Source organism: Enoplosus armatus, chromosome 1 (assembly GCF_043641665.1).
Source record: "Enoplosus armatus isolate fEnoArm2 chromosome 1, fEnoArm2.hap1, whole genome shotgun sequence".
Taxonomy (NCBI): domain Eukaryota; kingdom Metazoa; phylum Chordata; class Actinopteri; order Centrarchiformes; family Enoplosidae; genus Enoplosus; species Enoplosus armatus.
Window position 1 is genome coordinate 14,358,567 of NC_092180.1, and position 24,039 is coordinate 14,382,605.

At 41.4% G+C, this 24,039-nt stretch overlaps 2 protein-coding genes across 2 annotated transcripts in view; one reads left to right on the forward strand and one right to left on the reverse strand.

The window, feature by feature from the left end:
• Positions 1–19,308, reverse strand: part of mical2a (microtubule associated monooxygenase, calponin and LIM domain containing 2a) — a 30,697-nt gene extending 11,389 nt beyond the window's left edge. The window contains exons 1-11 of the mRNA XM_070901910.1: positions 19,241–19,308; positions 10,921–11,291; positions 6,234–6,441; positions 5,704–5,820; positions 4,434–4,535; positions 2,886–3,041; positions 2,493–2,593; positions 1,773–2,030; positions 1,050–1,165; positions 746–872; positions 557–647 (exon numbers count right to left, since the gene is read on the reverse strand). Of these exons, the coding sequence (XP_070758011.1) occupies positions 557–647; positions 746–872; positions 1,050–1,165; positions 1,773–2,030; positions 2,493–2,593; positions 2,886–3,041; positions 4,434–4,535; positions 5,704–5,820; positions 6,234–6,441; positions 10,921–11,181 (1,537 nt within the window). The 5' untranslated portion in view covers positions 11,182–11,291; positions 19,241–19,308. The remainder of the gene's footprint in view (positions 1–556; positions 648–745; positions 873–1,049; positions 1,166–1,772; positions 2,031–2,492; positions 2,594–2,885; positions 3,042–4,433; positions 4,536–5,703; positions 5,821–6,233; positions 6,442–10,920; positions 11,292–19,240) is intronic.
• A 580-nt stretch (positions 19,309–19,888) lies between these two features.
• On the forward strand, positions 19,889–24,039 carry dkk3a (dickkopf WNT signaling pathway inhibitor 3a). The gene is made up of 8 exons (XM_070910587.1): positions 19,889–19,914; positions 20,723–20,936; positions 21,190–21,309; positions 21,396–21,455; positions 22,645–22,737; positions 23,480–23,624; positions 23,716–23,863; positions 23,982–24,039. Exons 1-8 carry the CDS (start codon positions 19,889–19,891, stop codon positions 24,037–24,039), a joined length of 864 nt encoding a protein of 287 aa, XP_070766688.1.

The following is a 24,039-nucleotide window of genomic DNA, read 5'->3' on the forward strand; positions in this document are numbered from 1 at the left end:
ACGGATCAGTTCAGCATGTAGAGCTTCCGTCTTTACTGATCCCAGTACATATATGTCCGATTCTGAACTCTGCAGCGCTATCGCTAAATAATGTTACAAAGGAGCACAAATGTTTACTTTTTGGCCTAACGTACATTTTATCAGGACGCATGCACACTGTTTCAAAATGATTGAAGTGAATGTTTTCTTGAGTGTAAACAAAGAGTCATTTTAAACGAGAACATAAAGTAAGGCTGAACTAGGAGAGTGAGATATGTGTGTTTGACTGCTCTTTCCACAACCCGGCGGCTCTTCTGTCAAAGCTTCCTCCTCCCACTGAACCCACATGTATAAACAATCCTCAGATCGTGATCTTACTCCTGAAACGAAGATGAATTCTTCTCTTAGTTAGAAAAGGAAAAGAAAAGCTACACGCCAAAGTGTTCATGTGAGCATCCTTTAAAAATGAAGAGAGAATCTTATCAATCAGTCAGATTACTACCCTAAATAATCTAAAGACTACAGATTCACTCATAAAAACAACACACGGGAATCTGCCAATTCCTGTTTAATGTACCTCGTCTGCTGAGATTGACAGGCCGACGTATGGTAGCAGCACGCTCCAGAGAGCAGGGATTCAGCTCTCCGCTAATGTACAAGTGACGCACCTGAAACAGGAAGTTATGTATATTTGTTAAAAATGGAGCAAATACCTAATGACAGATGGTAAGAATCTGATATGGTCAAAGTGAGTACTCCCTCTCACCTGGTGTGGCCTGACACAAGAGGAGTTGAGGTTGGGGTATCGAGTCCCAGGGTCTATGGTGTACTGTTCAAAGTTTTTGGCAATGTTTTCAGGTGTCATCTGTGGAAGTAGCCTGTAAATACTCTCCCTATATAAACACAAAAAAAGTGAAAAATACATGGTGTTATTTATATCACTTTAGCGTGGCAGTGTTTATTCAGACTGTGAGAGTCTTAAGACACAAAACTTAATAGTATTGAATGACGTAAATATGTAAACACACACTTGTGTATTTCTCAAACATAATAAATGTGTGTGTGTGTACCTCTCTGCCAGTACTTCCAGGACCGTGCGACCCTCAGCCCAGCTCTTCACCATCCAGGCCGTGTCAAACGCAGCCAGGAAGCCTCTGGCGCAACCCGTCCCCATGGGCCAGAAGGGCTGCACGGTAACACATAACAAATGTATGAATGTAATTGTGTGTCAGTGTACACGAGGAGACAAAACAACATCAACACTTCATTACTTTAAGGTAACAAATTCACCATTGCAAGTATTGTGATTAGAATGAAAACCAATTAGCAGTATAGCAGCATGTGCTGTCATGATTTTGAGATTGAAAACATTACAGGGGATCTAACAGAGACAGACATTACATAATATACATAGAGTGAGACAAGCATTACATTACAAAGATGATTGTCCCTGTGTGCTTCAGGACGACAATCATCCCAGCGCTGAAAAATCCAACTGCCTCAATGACTGTTGGCAACATCATCACCAAGGATGAGTCTGTATACAGAGAAGACGTGGAGCAGGAGCATCAACAATAGTTGCCAGCATTGCAAAGGACCCCTGTCTCCCCTCTCACAGACTCTTCACCCTACAGCATCGGACCAGAGCAACCTGAGCATCCAAGCCATGACTGCCAGATCGTGTGACATCTTCTTTTCCCAGGCAGTTAGGCTCCTCAACACCCTGCCGCCTCCGTACACTCACCTGAACTGAGCTCACTTGACTTTGCTTCACACGTCTTGCCCTTCCTTACCTCTAGCAGACTGTCGCCAACCAGCGCTACCAGCAGCTGGTGTCCAAATCTCTCCCTGACCAGAGCAGCATTCTCCGAGGCGTGCATGCTTGTGAAGTCAAACATTGCTACATCTGGCTGCCCGCAATGGTTCATGGCAAAATCCAGCGTGGGAAGTTGGTAGTTGGTGCCAAAGTCAGCAGCCTCTCGGGCGTAGCACAGAAGAGCTTCCTGGTTGACATTTTCACTGCTCAGCAGCATCTGGGTTTCTATGTAATCCTGTTGAGACATGACAGTGAGGAGAAGTTCTCACAGAGTAGAGCTTAGCATTTTTAAGATTAATTGCAAAAAAGATTAATTAAAAAATGATAAGTGGACATGATATGCTGAAATGTGTACAACTAGCCTGATGAAGTGCTGCCCACATCTCCAACAATTTTGGATATTTAAATTGAATAATGAAATGAAACAAAATGGCCATTCAGGCTGATTATCAGGCTAGTACACAATGCAGTATTATTGTCAAAATCAATTCAACACCTCTCTGACAAAGTCCTAGCAAAAATAAAGAAAAGCTCTAAAGAGTTAGTATTTGTTGAAGGTCTGCTGCATTTGATTGCATTATATTGTACAGTAGTTCATGATATTGATTCCTTGTTATTATGATAAAATGAAAAAACTATGCTGAAAGCTGGACATTTTCACACCTCAGGACAACTGACCCAAGCATGTTCAACTTACATTAATGACGACTCCCTTGTCCAGCAGGCTCTGTTTCTTGGCAGTCATGACAAAGTAATGCGTGTTGTCCCTGTAGTACACAATGTTCTCCAGATCCACGCCTGCAATAAATGATATAGTTTGAGAGTGGATACAATTTAAGAAAAAGCACCAACAAGGCGTCAAATATTTGTAGAGGACATTTAAAGTGACTCAAACTCATCAATGTTTAATTCTACAAACATATTGTCGCATCCAAATGTGTTTGTTCTGGACATTGTGTCATCAGTGGTCACTGATTACAACCAGAGCAAAAGCCAAAGTTAAAGGTATTTCCTCTGTGTTAAGCGCACTCTGTAGGATATCCCTGTACATTCATAGTGAGGCAGTCTGACTGTGCTTCTCTCTTCTCACCTGTCTCCTCTTTGAGGTCGAGAAAGAACTTCTGGTTGAAGATGAAGGCCACGCCGCTGATCTCTTCTACTTTGGCCTCGGCAGTGGTGTTCCTGTTGATGAAGTTGGCTGTAATGGCGATCGCCAGCTTCCCCCTGAACTCCTTCCTTTTGAAACCTGAGAGAGAAAAAAGACAGTGAGGGGAAAAAAAGAAGAGATGTTGATCTTCCCAAGCAAACAGTCCTATCAGCTCCTAACCAGCTTGTCTGTTAGCTTCAAACCATAATTACAAGGCAGTTATTTTCAGATGAGAGGCAGCTTACCAAGGTGAGCCTTTATATAGCAAGGGAACAAAAGCCATGAATTATAGAAGCACCAGGAATTAAATGCTACTACCAAAAGCCTCTTGCCTAATTAACCTTCAGCTGAGAGTGTAGCAGTAAAGGGCGACTTGTAAAACTTTAATCAATAAAAAAGTCATTTTATTAACAATTTACATCATGGTTTAAGAGTTAAACAAGTGTTTTAAATGTTATTTTATTCATATGTTCATCAAATAGACTGAAAATTAAGACTGAAATTAAGGTTCAACATTTTACTGGTAGATCTTCAAATAACCTTTTCAAACCAACAAGAACTCACTGAAAAGAAAATGGATTGGTTGCTTACTACAAAGTGATGTATGAGACAGTGACAGCACTTTCTGGGGGCAGAAGTAAAGTATCTGAACTCAACTCCTCCATACTGTCACTATTAAAAATAATGGAGGACCTTTTGTATTTAACTCTGTGTTACCGTAGCTAGGCCACAAAAGTAGCTCAAAAGCAGGCTGACTGCAGGGGAAAATCATTTCCCCCAGGCTTCATAATTGAAGAATGAGCTAAACATCTTATCCTGTCCAAAAATGCCCTTTTTAGGAATAAGCATCTGATGTGAATTGGTTGTTAGATGACAGCATTTTTAAGCGAGAGACCGAAACAGTGGACAGAGAGATGGAGAGAGTCCAGCATGCATACATCAGCTGCTGCACTGAGCCCCAGCTCTGCTCTATTTATGTACAGTGTTTCAGGGTCCCATGTATATCCTTTCCCACTGGGAGAGATCAATGGCTTCGTACTAGTATACGTTTACAAAAGACGAGTTTCACAACAGAAATAATGCAAAACAAGTTATTCAAAGTGAGAGTCCAGAAACAATCCTGTGGACTTGGACTATCATTATCTTTAATGATAAGTCAACACTAAAACATGACTTTTTGTTCCACATGATGCTTCAGAGATTTTCACAATAATGTCAACACATGAATTTCAAAGTAAAACAACTTTGGAGACTGAAAGTATCTAGTAAACATGTTGCTTATCTGTAACAGAAACAGCTGAAAAATACAAGCTGCTACATGCAGTATTTTCTTGACAATTTGTGTTGTTGGTGGGAAAATCTACATTTGGGTCACGGATTGTTCCTTCCTTGATTAGACACAGGTAACTTTATATCGTACTTTGTGGGCAAAGTGAAGTACATCCTTGAGGCATCTATACTGTTCACCCCTTTTGTTTGCTGTCTTCTCACCTTCCAGAGTATTCCTGCGTCCGTCAGCCCCCACCACGACATCAAACTCAAAGTTAGCCACGGGGTGATCTGCAGGTCGGATTGCAGCCCTCCACCCAAGCCCTGAGAGACGGAAACAAAGACAGAGAAAGAGTGAGAGGGATTAAAAAACACACAATATATATCCTAGGATATATTCCCTTTTGTGCTGTACCCGTCCACACAACAATCAGCACTTAGCACGGAGAATGTCAGCTGATAAAGAGTGGTGTTTTTGCTCAAGGACACTTGAACAGTGCCTCAGGCAAAACATCTCTCCTTCCTGGACCACTGCTATGCTTGAACACGTCTGAATGTGTCAGTATAGATGTATAGAGAAAAATAGCAGGAAGGAATGCTTCATGAAGAGAAAGCAAAGGAAATAATGATGGATCTTAGTATGTCCATGCACTGTAGAGATGCTCCATATCTGCAAAGGCCACTGGATCTGGCCTAACAAACAAAACACTTGCAGGAGTGTGAGACCAGCACAGTAACAGCTTGGCAGTTTGTTTTGTAACATCACCATGTGGAAAATGCATTCCATGATGTCAAGGCCACAGCTAAGTCCGTCACAGTAGAGCAGGAGGGATAAAGTCTGTGTCTAAATTTAGGCAAGGCTCTTGTTGTTATCAGTGTATTGATATTACAGTTGAAGAGACAACACCTGACAACAGCGTGAGTTTATAGTCCAATGTGGGATGAAGAGGGTCAAGCAGTCATCTACAGAGCGGTGTTACAAAACAAAACATCTTAAGGCAGCTGTGTGTTGTGCTGACACACAAAGGAAACAATTCAGTTCATTCACTGGTATTATGTGATAAGTAGGTTCTGTATACAGCAGGCATACATTTGAGCAATAACAGGGAAGTCAGGCAGTATCCTTGACCTCCGCTAACCTCATCTATTTATGATGAAAAACTAGATCAGTGCCAATGTTTGTCTCCTGTTTATTGGTGGCTGTCAAGGAAATTAAATATTGCAGGATGAGAAGATACAGATCCTCCTGGAAGCTACACAGTATCTGTCTAACAAACTGACAAATGCAGCATGATGTCTATATCTAGCTTCACACATTATTAAACTTCTCAACCTCATCCTACTTCATGTCCCAGCTGTATTGTTTCCAGCTGCTTAAATCTCCTCATCTTCCCCAAAGCTCGCAGATCATAAAACAACTGTCAGTGGGTGAATATAAAAGCACTGTTAATCTATTTGGACATGTAACTGAAGCAAACGTGTGGACGGATACCTTCATTTTCCTGGTCTTCTGGAGGTTCCAGCAGCTTGACAAACTCCACATTGATGTGAAACTCCACTGCAACAATCAGGGCGATCTTCAGTAGGATCAGCTGCAGCTGCTGAATGCCTATTAGAAGCAGACACACACATTAGTGTTTGCAAACAGATGTAAAACGCTGCCAAACGTTGTGTTTTGTGTTATGTTGTCTTGACAGTGTTGAGAGCAAGGCCTGAACTCCACAGGACATAACAATTGTACAGAAATATACACAAGTACAAACAAAATGAGTACGCAATGGTGCACATATATACAATCATACATCAAAAGTTTGAATATTGCATACAGGTTCATTAAAGGGTTGAAGAAAGGAGATACAGACCATCTTGTTGTTCAGTGTTCAAAATGTTAAGATATTTAAAGGGAAATTGTAACATTTAAAGACAAGATGGATAGATAAGAGATCCCAAAGAGAAAATACAGTGTTACCTATGGTAGGTAGGTATGAACGATGTTTTGTTTCTGAAAAGTCAGACACTCACTGATGTGGTCTATGGCCCCGGCGCAGAATTTCCCGTAAAACTTTTTGGCTCCGAGGCCCCGCAGGTCGTGAATGGTGTAGGGCCAAAGGTGCAGCACATTGTTCCTGGAGAAGGAGTCCCTCTTCTCGATCACCACAACTTTGGCACCCATCAAAGCCAGCTCAATGGCTGTCCGCAGGCCACAGGGGCCCCCTCCGATGATGAGGCACTAAATAAGAAAGATTGACAAATTGCCTTTATTATCGCAGAAGGCTGAGACATTTCCTGCAGGAGAGGCTGAGATGAAAAATGGTTTACATCCTACTTGTTTATTAACATACCAGAGAGCGTTACAACGTCTACACAGATCACAAGAGGGAGCAGCACTTTACTGCACCACTGGAGCATTTAGAGGTGAAGTGTCCCACTCGAGGACACTTCAGCAGGATAGACACAGACTTTGAGGATTGTTCCAGTCTTAAGATGACTTCCCCAGGCCACCTTGTGTGTGTAAGGATTGTTAGTAAAACACATGAAACATGAGGAAAGCAGTGCATTAATCAGGATGGCATCATTGGCATTGGGGAATGTTTGCAAGCGTCTTCCATCAACATAAACCATTATTACAACCGTTGCATATCTAAGGTGTTATTCATGCATCGGCCTCAACCAAAGCTGCATGAAGTCAGTTCGTTGAGGTTACAGCGTCTGTCTGAGAATGTGTTGCTCAAACATGACATCATCCTCTTGAATGATAGATGAAAGAACTGGCGCATGTGTGCTGGGAAACTGTATCGTCTTTCCTTCTAAACATGTTAAGAGGCACTATAGAGAATTGTGTAGAGAGGAAATCTGTGTGTGTCTTTATTCTTTAATCCAGAACGAGACCACTTCTGAGGATTGCCCCTGCTGTGCTCAACAAGGTGGATAGTCTCCTGTCTCGATAGCCTCACAAAAATGAGTGCTGAAAATGTCTTTTCTTTCACCTTCCCAGGATAGACTTGAATTTCGTGGCACAAAGAGCCACCACTCCGCCCGACCTCTAAATCCCACCAGTATGCAGACTTGCCACTTGTGTGTCCACCACCAGGGTAACACAAAGTGAGGATAGTGCGAGGAGGTGCCACCCATCCATATCAGTTCTGTGAGACACTGTCTCTGGGTGACTGGGTGAAAAACTGACTAAAATCCCACATCATACCCTAAATGGCGCTCTGCTCCTGCACCAAAAAACAAGATGATTGAGGCTTTAGTCATTCCATATTCTCCCTGTCTGAGTGTGTGGTTGAACTCTGGCGTGGCTTCACAGGGGATGTGGGTGATGAGGAACACCATGTGTCATCATGTGTTGCCTGAGGTTATCAGGATGAGGTAATCTCAGGTGTGAAGCACATACAGGTGGTGGAGATGCTGCCTGGACAAGCCTGCCTGGTGGCCATGTTTTTCTTTTTCTTTCTAAACAAAGGGTGAGCGAGTGTATTTAAGCAGCCAGAGATGGAAGGATGTTGAAAATGTCATAATTTATGTGCAGAGTACTGACTCACTTTGTTCAGATGTACGTTCACAATGTGCTCTTTTTCTATCTAAACTCATGGAACAGTTTTCGTCTGTCTATCAGCCATTACAGGCTGTTTGTTTTAGCCCGTGTCCACTCGCTGATATATTATTCCAGATATGAGGCTTTTCCTGACGGCTTGCTCCTCATCTGTTGAGTCAGGACACACACGCTTCCTTTCAGCTTTCCACCTGTGACCTCGCTCTTATCCCAGCTCCACCTCGCTCGCCCTGGTCACATTTGTCCCCCCGCCTCATAAATGAACCCTATCAGTCAGAGTATAACTTTTTCATCTCGGTACAGTGTGGCCAAAACAAGGAGCTCTTTACTATCACAGCATCTTGATTTAAATGTTAGGAAGCTAGAGCTGCAACTAATGATTATTTACTCAATTGTCTGGTTCGTGAATTGTCAGAATATAGTGAAAAATATCAATTTGCCGGAGCGCAAGGTGACATCATCATGCTTGTTTTGTTCAACAGTCAAAAACTATTACCCAAATTGTTTAGTTTACTATCATATTTGACAAACAAAAGCAGCAAATACTCACATTTGAGAAGCACTTTTGCTTGAAACATTATTTAAATGATTAATCAATTATTATTGAAATTTTTAAATCGTTGAGGACACATTTTCTGCCAATCGACTAATTGATAAATTGACTAATCATTTCAGCTTTACAGCACACAAACAATATCTATGTAAACTTAAACACAACTGTCAAACAGTCTGGTCTAACCAGAGCGTGACAATATCTTACTTAAGGTTGTCATCTGTGTACAGCACACTGAATCTGGGGCTTCACATAGATCTGATGGAGGTGAAGTTGTCTTCCCTTGAAATTAAGTCTAAAGGTATGTGTGTGTTACAGTCTCAGGGTTAAAAGTGTCACGAAGCTCTGATGAAGTGTGCCAAGAATGATTCACAACATCATATCATGGATTATTAAAAAAAAATCAATTTGTTTGTGCCCAGTAAAACTCTATGAGGAAGAAAGGCACTGTGGTTACATGTCAGTGTCACTGCCGCCAGCTGTGTCAGGCCATAAAACACGGGTGACATCACATCCTTTAAAGATTGCTGCTGCAGCGGGAATATGAAGACGAGGTGCTGAGTGATTTCACATCTGTCACTGTTTAAAGAGCTGAGTCGCCATAAAAACACAAGTCGCCACCTTGTGATGCTCCCAGGGAGAGGAGAAATTAGTAGTCAAGTAAAAGCAGATTGTCTCTCCTGTGAGTGATTAAAACAGGCTTCATACCACACTTGTGCTGTACATATGTGGCAATTAATAAGTAACTCATTAAATCTCAGGCTTTTAGTAGAAAAGGGCAGTCTCATAAATTCACAATAAGTTAGTGTTTCAATAATGAACACAATCTACTGTTTGTACTTCTGCTTTACTACTTTGGTACACAGTACCACTTTTTATTTTACAACACAACCCTGAGAATTACCTAAAACTTTTGGCCATGAAGTTTCGGAGAGTCACACTTTCTTCAAACGCTGGCCTTCTTTCTTCTTAGCTATTTTGGTGTTGGCTTAAATTAGACAGAACCTGTAAAACTAGCTCACGCTGAAGTATTTAAAAACACTCTTTAATAACAACCTGGGCCTGGCTCCAACCTTTTAGGAAGAACCCATAAAGAGCAGAACACACCCTCAGTATAACTGGGGCCAAATAATCATAGTTGCTGAGTGATGCTGTCTTGTTTCTCTGCACAATAAAAACACTCTTTCATGCTGGGGGCAGCTGATGCCTGAAAGGTAATCACACTCCTCCAGGTTTTCCTACTTTCCCTCATCACCTTTACTGCCAAGTGCACCTCCACCACACACTCTAACATGATCTCTTTGTCCCCATGGCAGCCGTCTCTTCATAATTCGACTCAAGAATAGCTCTTCAGTAGCTCTCTTCTTACATGTGTTTATGGAATTTCCTCTTTGTCTGTTATTTGCTCTCTGAATGCAACTGGCTGTTTTTGTGTAATTTGTGTCAGGTTGCATATGATGATGTGCACATCTGTTGCTTGTTGTGTTTAATGTACAGTGTGTATGTTTCTTGGCTGTGATTTTATAGTATTTTTACTGTTTATGGCTAGATACATATACATATGGTGAGTGCACTGATGGTTCAGCGATGCATTTCTTACATGATGTTTGTATTTCTGTACGGCTTTGTCACGCAGCACCTGTCTCAGAGCGAAAGCAACATATATCTGTTTAATTTCCTGTCCTGTAGGTTGGGAGCTGTTGCACTGAAAGAGTGAGTGTTACTATGGTTGATGGTCTGTGTCCGGGCAGGTAGAGGTTACAATGATAACCATGACATTGCCTTTGCTATGGTACTCTGCAGTGTACTTTAACAGTCCTGAGGAGGAACAAAGCGCAGATTGTTTAAAAAAAAAAAAGTAGGAACCACATGAGGTTAAGTCACAAACACACTTCCTTAATCATAAAACATCAGCTCTAATGATGTATGAGCAACATGGAGAAAATACAAATGTGACCTTCAGCGAGCCATATATGTTTCAGCTCACCAACTACAATTTACATACACTTTGCTATTTTCCAAAGCACGCCACATATTTGTACATTTCAGTACACAATAATAATATGAACAATATAATATTGTTCATCTGTTTTGAAGCATTTGGAAAACCATTTGAATTGGCTGCTGTAAAGTTTTATGGTCTTACTAAGAAGTAACTAATAAAGCAAATAAGGTCACTGTGAGGCAGTTGACTAGGATGGTGGAAGATCCTGCAATACACCGACAAGTAGACCTTTTTAAGAAAGTATATTATCAAACAATAACATAACTTTGACAACAATGGACGACATGTGCATTGAAATGAATTACCTATCTCAAACCATACTGAAAATGTCTGACTTTCATAATAGACAGAAGACAAGGGCACTTGGAAAGTAGGAAATCAATCTAAAAAAGTATGGTATACTTTGGAAAATAGCTGGCAATGATGAAAAAATAAACATAATTTGTAGTTAATGGGCAAAAAAGGAAGTACAAGCACTTCTACGGTGCTTCAGTTTACATACATCTTGCTCACTGTCCTTAAATTCTTTATCTCTATCGGCTTTGGCTTATGATTTGCAAACCTTTTTGTGGCATAAACATGTAAATAAACTTACCTTGGTGCCCACACAGGCCTGGCCTTTCTTGTACTCCTTATGGGACATCCTCTTGTCTAGCTTACTCCACAGTGCTTTGGCCTTCCAGGTGGTGACCTTCGTCTTCAGACTGCTGTAGAAGGTGCTGTGGTCTGCAGGGTCAAGGTCCAGCTGTCTGCAGAGGACGTTGAAGGCCTGAAGGGCCCCCTTACAGGTCGAGGCTTGGACAAAGTTCTGAAACAGCTTCCCCACATTATCCCTCTCCTCCTCGGTCTCTCCCATCTTCCCCGCTGCAGTAGATGGTTTGGTGTGAGCTAAGGCTCCTGCTTACTTCAGCACTCTCTGCCAGATGTGGCTACACCCTCTGCTTGGCCCGCACCGTCATGCCCAGTCTGAGGAGGCAAGACACATAAGAGTCTGATGTCATCTCATGGCAAAGAGTCTCTCACAGATGGCTTTGGGCAGCTGATATTTTTTTTCCACATTCTATTATTAGACTGATACACTTGGAAATGTTTCATTACATTATTTCAATTAATTTAAATGGTTTAAAGATTAGAATGTGAATTTAAGTTAGGTCGACAACACAGCTGTATTTTATCTGCTTTTGACTCCAACTTACATTACTGAATTATCAAGAGGGCACTCAGTACCAGTCCTCGTTAAGAGTCAACACATGCATTTTGAAACAGCTAGCTTACACCCACATTGACAAGATAACATTCCAAGTAGAGACAAGGCTGTGAGATAATTACTAGAGAGAGACATAAGCAAGAAAGTAAAAAAAATGTGGTGCCAGTCTGTCGTCATCAGACAGCTGTTGAGCATATTTACTACTTGTGCTTTATAGAGGCCATGTGAACCTATAAAAGTAGTTGTTTGTGGTTCTGGAGAGTTCAACATAGAACCAAACTTTTCAACAGCTTCAAGGTTCAGTGATAACTTTACACAGAACAAAACTGTTGACACTTCAAGAAGGAGGTACACCATGGACAAATAACTGTACCAATAACTGTAGCATTTTTTGGATGGGCTGCAGCTGGATATTTTTGTAGTGGCGTCGTAGAGTTGAATTGTAGGCAATATATAAGTCCTCCATATAGAAGTATAAACCTTCTTAATGCAGATGACGGCTAATGTAATGGCTCCAGTGAATCAACAATATACTGTATATGCTACATTTGCTACATGCTACAAACAGTACACATACAGACAGATTTTTACTTGCTGACTATTCTAAATGTTGTAATTCTATATAAATAACATTTCTGCTGTATATATTGTCTTCAACATGGGTAACAAGTGGTTTTCCTATTATTGCTATTCAAAGAACCACTGTTTATTTCCGTTTAGTACCTTTCATTCCTGGAGCGCAGCACTGACCATGGATGAGTGGACCGGAAAAGTATTTGTCTTGTGGTATTTTTCATTGCAGCTGAAAGCCAGACAATGTTTTCAGCAGCAAAAAGAGAGGTCTTTGAAACCAATTGTAATGCAAGCCCACACTAACCAGATTGATTGGCTTTGATCGGGTATGCATGCTTCACAGTCCACCTTCTTCTGAGGTATGTGTATTCAGTATGCTTGCATATGTGCCTGCGTGTGAAAGACACTGTTACTAAAACACACACTCGTGTCAGAATAGAGCTGAACAAACAGAAATAAAACAAAATGTAGTTTTTTCTTTCGTCCAATCAACCATCAAGCATTTTGAAAATCATGCCAGAAAATAATCTGTGCCAGAACTCAACATCAAAGCAAAATGTGGAACTTTTCTGCATTAAGCATGAGTGTGCTCACTTGGGTGGAGACCACAGCTTCTGTGAGTTTGGGGAGAAATCTGCCTTTGATATTTTAATGTCCCGTGGAGCAGGATGGGCAGGGTTAGAGGAGAGGTCAGGACAGCTGTGCAGGACTCAAACAGACCCCCACAGTAATCCACTATCACTGTCATTCCCCGCCCCAGGGCCTCAGGTGGCAACGTGACCGCGCCATGAAACTGTTCATTGGGAGCTTTAGTCTGGGGCAATACACCAACGCATGCAAAAGTTAGTCACCATATTCAAGGTCTCGGGTCACAACCTTGTTTTTGACTGTGATTTGAATGTGGTGAGATTTTGAATGTTGCTCCCAAAGCAACAATTGTTTGTCCCTCAGCTAAAATTAGCATATTAATTTGCACAAGATCCTGTTTGGCTGTGTGTTTGCATCCTGTTTTGATGCTGCTGTTGTTGTTTTACATTACAGAGAAAGATGCAGGCAGGGAAAGGAACACCAATCAGCCCATCTGACCCCCAGTCTGCTTCATACACCTTTGTAGCTTCAAAATGCCCCTGTCCTGTTGGTAGATACTGTTGACCCCCAAGGCCTTTCACAGCAGACATTCAGCCTCAAATTCAGTGAGCTGACATTCCTTTGCCACGTGGCTACAAGAGCTCTGAACAGCTCCATCAGCAGGAGTCCAACACCCTGCTAGCCCTCTCTATGGCTCCACCAGCCAGGTAGTCATGGGACCAGCTCCATAGTTTTTTGGGGGAATTTACTCTCTGATTGTCAATGAGTGACGAGCGATGACTGAGACAGGCATGATATATGATGCAGGTGCTTTAATCTTTCATGCATGGCAGCAGACTGTGATGGGAAAATTGCTGTGTATTCTACCATGTGGTATGTGGAGTGTTTGGGGCCTACATAATATCTTCTATAAAGCCTCTGTGGAGTCATTTCTTCTGACAGTTGAGTTTAAAGTAAGTTTGTTTGAGGTAGTGAGATGTAAATGTCTGCCAAAAAAAGGTTAAATGGATAACTACTGAACAAAAGCAAACTTCAATTCTCATAACTGCTGTTTGTGGCTGTCTTTTCACAAGAACTGTTCATAATAATTTTATGTTCATTTTACTCTAAACTTTGGCCAGTGTTCAATAATCTCTCGTGCCTTTGGTGGAAAGTTCACATAAAGATCTGTTGACGGCACACAAGTAAAGTGGTAAAAAAGGCCCAATTATTGGAACCATCTGTTGCACGAGTCTGCAAGGACTAATGAAAAGGTACCACTTACTGTCTTCATAGCCAAGAGAAATGCTCAACACTCAAACTACATTGTCTCAGACAGAATCCCATGACTTCACCATCGCAGTCTGACAGAATGGAAAGTCACTTGTGGGCAGACAGAACAAACCCACAGAAAGGCTGTAAAAATACAACTAATGACAGACGAAGCAGAAAGAATACACATGCGCACACACACACACACACATCATACATCACAACCGAACCATATAATGCTTAAGAGGATCAGAGAGTTTAGTGGTGTGCAGGTTTTAAGTCTACTGTCAGTTTAGAAAATGATCGGATTGAGTGCATTAATTAATTTCTATGTAAACAGAGCTATCTGAGATATCTGTGGTTTGCTAGTTTTATTTAACAATAAAAACACTTAAATATCGTGATACTTTTTGTATCATTTTACCATTATTTATGTCATCACTTTGCTGCACTGTGACAGATTGAGAGAAAAAGAGAAAAGAATCTGTACTTTATGTAGTACAGATCCATACGATGGACCTGTGATTGAGGGTATGTAAATAAAAGGACTGCTGTGTGTCTGAGAGACATAACAATCAGTTTCCAGTATGATAGAGGGGGAATGTTAGGAATGTGAAAAATGTACCTGTTACACCTGGACCTCAAAAAGAAAAAAGAAAAATCAAAACTAGTCTACAACATGGATGGCCAGACAAGGAACACCCAAGTGAATTTCAAGTGTCATAGGACAAAGCTGGCGTCATTCTACATTTTTCATATTGTCAACAAATCCCATGAAAACAACAAAACCAACAATGTGTCCTTTCTACTGAGGACCCAAACCTTTAAAAATGGGTCAGAAATATATAAATAATTTTAAAGTTAAATCATTTCCTAAAACAGCTGGGCACTGTAGTTTTTAGCAACAGTTACTCAAACAGAAGTAAATAGTACATTTGTTGGGGACTATTTTTAGCAACGGATTAATACACATTTGGTGCCCTACTGAGTATTTACAGTACAGGACAGTATACTAATAAATAAACTACAGTATCTATGTTTACTGTAATGAAGGAACACAATGGAGCTCTATGGCACATGGGAATAAGCTATATCAGGCTTTGGCGACACAGGAAATACTTGTTAGTAGCTTCAATTCATTGTTGGTTGTGGTCTTTCATTGGATTTGTTGACAATAAATCACTATATAATATTGCCATTCTATCCCGAAACAACAAATTTAATACATTTACATGTACAGTATATGACAGTAAGTGACCATATGTTTGCTACAGCCACTCGCAATATCCAGTCCTATTCAAAACACGATATAACTTTGACACTGACAAAACTGTTAAGACACCGAACTGAAAGCGACAAACCATTGACGCAATGTCTTCATTTGTCTCTGCAGAGCACATAGCTTCAGGCTATCAGAATACAATAGGAAGCTGACAACACAAGGAAAACATTGGGAGTGCTGGGAAATGCACATACTGTAGTGCAGCCAGCCAGAAACAGTAATTACTGACTGGACTGAAGAAACCCAGGAAGGAACCCTCTGTAGGCCTGATAAGCAGGCAGCATGCCTCAGAAAACACTGCACTCATGTGGACTTCAGCCCGCCGGCTCTGCCCTTCTTCAGGCCCCAGAGCTCCACAGTATTATCTCAGCTCTCTGAAATCTGGCTGCGTGTTCGGGCAGCTGTGCCAAAACAAAAGGAGATCTGACGTGAGCAAGGTAGAAACACTGGCAGAACGCAGTAAATGTCAGTCAACTTCAGAGCAGAAAACTGTTCATTCACACAAACAGGAGCAGGTTTGTGAAGCTTCAGGGCTGTTGTCTGCGGGACCGTCTGGCCCACGAGGTGTGTTCACCACATGGCTCCTTTGGAGAATGATTTATCTGGACACTCTGAGCACAGAGCTACGCCTGCCCAGCTACTGACACAAACAATTCACATGAACAATTATTCTGACTTTAACTACGCATTCTCATGTGCAACAGTAAATTATCTACTGAATATGTTATGAGTGAGTGTGTCCAAAGAAAACAGATTCATCAGAACAAATTAGTGAACATTAACTTGTGAATAACAAATGTAGTAAATATATATATAATATAAACCAAAAGGCGACGACAAGCTGAAAACGGACTGAGGGTGAAAGATCAGTGGCCCTCACAGGGGGCACAGTGAAGGTTTAGATGGGGGTATTACCGCCTGGCAGGAATAGCAGATTCTGTAAGCCAACTATCAGTAAAGCCAGACTCAGAATAGACAAGTGTCATGTTGCAGAAGAAAACAGCACATGACCTGAAAAGATACCAACAGGGTTAGAACAAGAGACTCTGTAAACAAGATTACCTCAAAAAAGTCCAACTCAATACCAGTCAAGTGCTCCAGGTTCACCTGTGTTGAACTGTAGCAGGGCCTGGTAGCAACACCAAATATTAAAAGCGACTGTTTGAACACATATCGGCTTGCTGCTGTGTTTTTGTAGTTAAACTGAATCATGGTGATGCACTGAGAATGCGATACGGTGCCTTATTTTACATTTCAAAAAGCTCTGGGTGCTGCAGCAAAGTGCGTGAGCTCCTTCAGACGCCTCTCATCCAAACTCTTCCTGTGGAGCGTGTCTCGTTTCCTGTCCAGATCAAAGCTTGGAGGAGAGCTGCCTCTGTAAAATTCCACTTCTGTGATTTTAAAGCATGACTAAGATATGTTTAAAAACCCTTTTCAGTGTGCTCCCGCCCCTGCCAGATGGAAATTGTTAATGATATCCTGTGGTGAATTTACCACAGCAAAGCCTCCTTGTACCGCCATCAGTGGCTCCATCTTTCAGTGTACTATTGGCTTAGAGGTGATGTGTCCCAACTTATTTGTCAATGTAGCAACATTTTAACCCTTTTCAGAAAGCAGAAATTAAGTTGTTTTTCGATACAGCAGCAAACGTTTTTTCTTCGATTACAGACTAGCAGGCTACAGGGAACAACATGCCCCACCTATCTCCGAGAGTTCCTATCTCTTTTGTGTGGCTGACGCCTGGACGCATGTGTCCGTTTCTAAGCTGTGGAACAAGGAAGGAAACATATTGCAGAGAGGAAGGAGAAAGTTTACAACACCTCCCCGGCAATAACGAGTACAAGTTTCCACTCACAGTCTCTTTATCGGGCTGCGTGAAACACATTTACATTGTTTTCACCCACAGCATGACATCCTCACATATCTGATTAACTGATTGATTGATCATTGATCCATTTATTAATCTAATTGTTTGATCTATGTACTTATTTTATCTTTCTTTTGTTGTTTCAAAAACTAAAATTGTATATATTTAAATAATGTTAATATTAACTATATCTTTACCTGTATGCAAGAAGAGTCTGAAATGCTTTGGCGTGTTATCTACAGTCAAGATATGTAAAAGACGAGGTAGCTAACATCATTTTTACATTTTTCTTGAATCTTTTTAGAATGTAGGCCTTCATTTGGCTGCATGATTGGAGGGACCTGTGCAGCTTTCTGTGATGCTGTTTTTATCTCCGCACACCGTTGTTAAGTTAAACTCCGGTAAAGCTGGTAATTACAAACTAACAATGAAAGGCTGGCACAAGAATTCACAGTTGTGAGCGACTGAAGCAGTGTTGAAGCCTCTCATGCTAAGAGTTTTTCCAGACATTTTGGCAGAGGGCAGTTTCAAAAATGTGGATGTTTGTATGTAAATATTAGCTGAGTTAGTTTGTCACACCGGTTACTCATTGTGTTACAGTTAAGTCCAGGACATTATTTGCATTTGTCCATACAGCCTTGTGATCCTGTGATGTTTGTATGTTCCCTAAGATCTAAGGTAACTGTATTTGTTGAACACTGTTTACTGTGTATTTCCATATATTTTATAACATGGTCACATGAATGACTCAAAGAAATGGCCTACTGAGAGGGAAATTCCAGCAGGAGGAGAATAACGTGGTGGGCAGTTGAATGTTTATGCACTAAGAGGTTGTTAATCTCCATGAACATAAATCACATGGACCATCAGCGTCTGGGCCAGAGACCAGATATATATGCATGAACAAAGTTTAGCTGATAGCACGTTCACTGGCAGAGTCAATCTGTAATAAACTTTGGATCTTACAGTTTGATGGAGAAGGGTACGCTGTATCTTCAGCAGTCGTAAAGTACACAGGAAATGATTGCTCACACAGCAGTGGGAAGAAGAACGACCACTGTTTGTATGACTCTGGTGACCCTCCTTAAATTGTTGCTGAACGAATCATGCATCATCTTGCATATGAATCATACCAGACTGAGCACTCATGGGGTATGTTGAAATGTGGAAGGAGAAGCAGATTACTGAAGAGTTTATAAAGCCTCACAAATTAAGCAGAAAGCATTTTCTTTATGGCAGCTTTTTTTTTTCTCATTGATCCAAATTTTTGGAGTCTGACCGGAGAATCCAGTGTTTATCAAAGGTTCAGCTGTGTATTTGATCAGTAGCAGTAGCTGCACATTAACCAACATTTACAGGCTGTTTCTGTCACTCGCTGAGCTTCATTCAGTAACCTGACAGGACAACCTGTCACTACCACACCTTTCTTTATTATGCAGTTTGTGTCATTGCAACCCCAAAGCTGCTGAGCCGGTGGAGAAAGGCTGGAGTTAAAACACCAGGCAGAGTTCATTGACTTGTACTGACAGGACCGCTTTTAGTTAAATAAAAAACCTAGATTTACCTGTTTCTAGTCTTAACTGTCTTTGAACTTGAAAAAAGCTGTCAGTCCAGTTTGAATGGGTTTGCTTTGAGGCATGTTTGAAGAGCAGCTACACTGAACGCTGATTTATGCTCAAAAGTGATTCATGGCATAATCAGAAAAATGCAGGTTGCGCAAGTGGAGATAACCTTTTTGTTATCAGGGAGCAGAGACAAGCCCAGATGTCTGACTCCTCTCTGACAGCGTTCAATCACGGCGTTCACAATAAATCACGAGATTCAGCACGTGTTCATTAAACTCCATGAAAACAATGACACCTTGCTTACAGCCAAAAGGCAGCATAACAGATCAGCGTTACATCACTATCAACTTCCTAATGCTCGTTTATATTGAGCTCATACAGTGGTCCGTGGGCTACTTGATGTCTGTTTTCATTTCCTGTGCCATACCTTTTGGCATACCAGAACTCTTTTCAAACTTGCTACTAGAATACAGGTTTTCAAACAAGGAAAACAGCACTTCTCTCAGGTGTCTCAGCCTCATACCACCCACTTAATTAGGAGAGACGAAACACTACAAGGTGTAAAAACAAGAAAACACTAACCTCATATCTCAACCCAGTCCAAACTCTTCCTCCTTCCAGTGTCTTCGGTCAAACAAGGTCCTGGGCTGGTGTGTGAAGTGTGTCGGTCCTCAGTCAGCCTGACAGGCAGCAGTTTCTCTTTGCAGCTGAGTCCAGTGTTTGAGGGCGGTGCTCTCTAAAATCGGCACAAGACACATCCCTGAGCAGCTACCGTGGCTGCTGTTTAATCCACAGCATCCAGACTTTCTCATGCCAAAGACATAGTTCACTTCTTAACCGACCACCCACCGTCTAGCCTGCAAGTTTGCCCCACAGGATGAAATCACTAATTACACGACTGGTTGGATTTACGGGGTTGAATTGAACCTGGGTGCAAATCTAAAAACTGTATGGTAATAAAAGCAAAATCATTAAATACTATGAAGATAGGGTTAGCTCAAAAGGGAAACTTCATTCTGATACAATACACTGGCGTTTCAAGTGGAATCATCGTTTTGCACGAGACCACGTGGCGCCGTACGTCCCCGGACCACAGTTAGTCAACACATTATACATTTTACAAAGTGTCAGCAGAAACTGTAGTCCACGCAGCACACGGACAAAAGCCTTGAACCAACACTGCAAACGTGGGCACACACGGCGCAAATGACGCCATCTTGTGGTCTGAGTATGAAACTACAGGTACAGGCAGTCTGGTTCAAAGGATTGCTTCACCCTGCTAATTGCTAATGAAACATATTTTCTCACTTGCAATGGAGATGAATGGAAATTCGTTTGTGGTGCTCACAGAATTGGAAAATGGTCGTTATGGAAAGGGTCCAATGAAAAATGCTCGTAGTTGTTATTACTGGGTATCACGTTTTCTATATTTAGCATCTATAAATCACAGTACATGTATGTAGAACTGAATTTCAATTGGAATAGGGTTTGCAGTGCTAATGTAACAGATAAAGCTAACGCTAATTTGTAAAATTGTCTTGATGTGGTCGATGCTAGCAAACGTTACATGTCAATATGGGAGTTCAATATAACCTTTGACACTTAACGTTACTACAGAAAGAAAATGTAGGTTTTGTGCCTGAATTGTCCATTTGTAAATTTGGTTTGCCAGTTAGCTCATGGTTGGTCAACCGCTAAGTTTGTTCATCAGTTGGCTAATTCATAGTTAGCTAGCTAACTAGCATGAAGCAAAAGTACTGTTGCTATGGTTACCTGCCGTTTATATCGCGTACTAATTTAGAGCGGTGGTTACACTTGACCGGAACTATGTTTGAGGTGCACCGAACAAGTTTATCCAACACCTACGAGCCATTTAGAAACGAGTGTAATCATATATTTATGTTGAAACCAGCTAATGTGAGTTTTTACCTGTTTAGGAGGTGTTATGGAGATTAACATGGGTGAGATGATGAACTCCCCTCAGTGACGGAGACGTACAGTATCAGCTGTGATGACGCTGTTTGTGTTTCTCAGCATCACCGCCACACCCTCCTCAGAGTGCAGCAGCAGCAGCAGCAGCATGATGCGAGTCGCCCTGCTAGTTTTGGCTCTCACAGCAGTCTGCAATGGCATCCTCCCCGAGATAGTGGACTCAGGTATCAGTCACATCCTGGAGGACAATTCCGCCCCGGGACTAACGGAGCTGGACCGCATGTTTGTGGAAGTGGAGCAACTGCCAGAGGATCCGCAGCAAAAGACTGAGGATGCGTTTCACCAAGTAGGCAGCCAGTTTCACCTCTCAGTCAGCATCTAGCTTTTTACATGACATAGCATTATTTCACTGCCTTTGGTTGATGTTATTGGCTTGTATTGATGATAATATTTTAAAATGACTAAAACACTTCCATCTCTGGATAAAAGTATAAAAAGAGGCAGAGGTATCAGTGGAAGGAGCTAGAATATGGGAGTGACTTCTTAATTCCATCTCTTTCCCTGAAATCTATCTCTGATAATCTCTCCAATCCTTCTAGAGGAACAACGAGAGCGTCAGTCTCAGCCCTCATCCCAATAACCTTCCTCCAAGCCATCACAATGAAACTGCTTCTGATAAAGTGATCGACAATGACTCTGTCCACACCTCAGGAGACCAGGTAGGCTCATAAATAGTAAACTAAAGTGGGATAGTGTTTGTTTCCCCTTGTGAATAAAACTTAACAGATGTCCCACCTTCACACAGGAGACAAACAACATTACCACAGCCGTCCAGTCCATTGACCTGGGGAACAACATTGATCATGTGAGTTTATTCTGTTTACCTGTTTACTTAAATTATATACAGTCCAATAAAAAAATATATTCAAACAGAAATCTTGTTTTTCATATGACCTTTGACTGCTCAGTTTGAATTTATCAACATAAAAAGGCCTCAAGGTTGCATCATGTCTGGTGGCAGCCTCACAGCCACTGACTTGGCATAATGTCTGCATATGAATCAAACAGTGTGTGTAGGATGTGCAGTGTGCATTCATTCAGTGTCTTCATTCAGTTCTAATCATTATTGTCATTATTGCTATGTATGACTATGTATGAAAAAAAGCTGATTTATCATAATGATAACAAAATTGTTGATGATGTGTTCTTTGTCCTTTTGCGGCTTGTAACAGCAAATCACTTTCAGGATTAAAGTGTCTAACTGCAGGGGTTCCTATGCAGCTACCCAGATTTATAAACATGGTTATTCACGGTATAGTTGTATAAAATCCCAATTCATAGAGCAACTTCATTTACTTGGCTTAGAGTGTTACAGCGCAAGTAAAACACAGGAGATAAACCATTTACCTGACTTATTACCATATCAGAATAATAATGATGTGGCTCATCACCTTCGGTTTATTGTAAGTCTTGTCGTCTTGTTACTTTTACACTTTTTATATTTGCAGAAGAGAGTCCATTGAATGGCGTGCTGTTAGACACATTACACAAAGGCAGGAGAGGCAAATGGCTGTTTACATGGTAACTCTGGGACAAGAGTCTGTCCTAGTTACAAGAGGTAAAAATAAAACCGGAGGAGGCACCTCTTTCTTCATAAATATGTTGCAGGTTTTCTTGCTGCCTAATTAGCTGCAAAAGACAGATGCAGCCTAAAACTTTATTTTATTTAATTCTTCATTTTGCACACTGTGACCTGAATGTGTGTTAAATCCAGAGTTTCTTTATCTTGGGGTTGAATCACATGTAGGGTCACATGATATGCAAATGGTGTGGCCAGAGATTTCTAAGACTGATATGTTAAAACTTGTTTGACATATTTAACAAAAAAAACATTTCTATATATATGTAGACCATCGGGAGCTCACAAATGTTCTTGAACGTGTAAACAATGCCATTCTTTTTTTCACATGATAGCTGGACAGCTCTGTGATTGCTGATGTTAGAAGAAAGTTGAGACACAGTGATATAGTCCTTCCTCTTTCTCTTGTCTTTAGGGATGCATCACTGATGAGGACTGTGGGAAGGGAAGGTATTGCCTTCATGACACGCAGAACTCCAAGTGTCTGCCTTGCAAAGCAGTCGATGTGGTAAGTGAAACTAAGTTACCTTCATATGAGCACCTTCACTATTCAGTTTCCTCTAAAATGCGATATTCCTGGGGTCTGTCACTTTCAAACACACACACACACACACACACACACACACACACACACAGTCACTTCTGGGCAGCTGGGGTTTCACTTCGACTGCATTGCAGTGTGTCCACAAGTGTAATTGGAGTGTGTTGTTTGTGAACACTCTGTCCTATGAGCTTCACATGAAAGGACAGCAGAGGTCTTTTTCCCCCTGCTCTCTCAAAGGACGCCCAGAACAAAAAGAATATTAATAATGAGAGTCTCCTCAGGAGAGACTCATTGGTTTTATTTAAGACTCAGTTATTACTGCTGATTCTGTCGTGGCTTCATGCATGAATTGGTCTTGATGTAGCAGAGTTAAAAGCAATGCAAAGGGATAAAGATACTGGCAGTCAGCCAAACAAGGGTACTGTGTACAGGGATAATAAATACACAGAGGACAGGATCTGTCTCTTGTGTCTGCATTGAAAAACTCCAGAACAGTGTTTACTGTACCCCCAAATTAACAACTCATAGAGGATATGGAGGAATAGGAACTTGTCTCACACCTATCAGAGACCCGCTGATCAATGTGAGCAATGGTTAATGTCATTAATGAGTTTTAGCCTTGTTAAACTGAATGTGCCATGACATGTTGTGACTTTTAAGACACGAGTGTTAGGAAATTGAAAACCATTTTCTTCTATTCTTTCAGTCCTGTACTAAGGATACGGAGTGCTGTGGTGAACAGCTGTGCGTATGGGGTCAGTGCAGTCAAAATGCAACAAAAGGAGAGGCTGGCAGCACTTGTCAATACCAGACTGACTGCAGCCCAGACCTGTGCTGTGCTTTCCACAAGGGTACAGTACAGCACACAGTACAGTTAAGCTGATCAGTGATTCTCTACATTCTCTCAGAAAATGTATCTGTGTGTTTTCTTTGTGTGTTCAGCCCTGCTCTTCCCTGTCTGCTCGGCCAAGCCCATTGAGCGTGAGCGCTGCTTCGGTGCCTCCAATCACCTGCTAGAGCTGCTGTCCTGGGACGTCCAGGACGAGAGACCCAGGAAACATTGCCCCTGTGCAGGAGATCTCCACTGCCAGCACCTGGGGTGAATGCAGTACATTTAATAGCGCAGAATGTCTTAAATCTTGTATTTGTTGTCGAGTGAATGATTCTGTTGAAATAAATCCAAGATATTAAAGCTTTACGTACATGTTTTTGACAGGCGGGGGTCCATGTGCCTTAAAGGAGAAGACTCGAGTGAAGAAGACCTGA

What these genes read in the sequence shown, in the direction of transcription:
- dkk3a (XM_070910587.1), top strand. Translation starts at nt 19,889, where the DNA reads ATGAAACTACAGGTACAGGCAGTCTG. An exon ending in CTGAGGATGCGTTTCACCAA is followed by an intron (nt 20,937 to 21,189) that starts GTAGGCAGCCAG and finishes CAATCCTTCTAG; the next exon opens with AGGAACAACGAGAGCGTCAG. An exon ending in CTTGCAAAGCAGTCGATGTG is followed by an intron (nt 22,738 to 23,479) that starts GTAAGTGAAACT and finishes CTATTCTTTCAG; the next exon opens with TCCTGTACTAAGGATACGGA.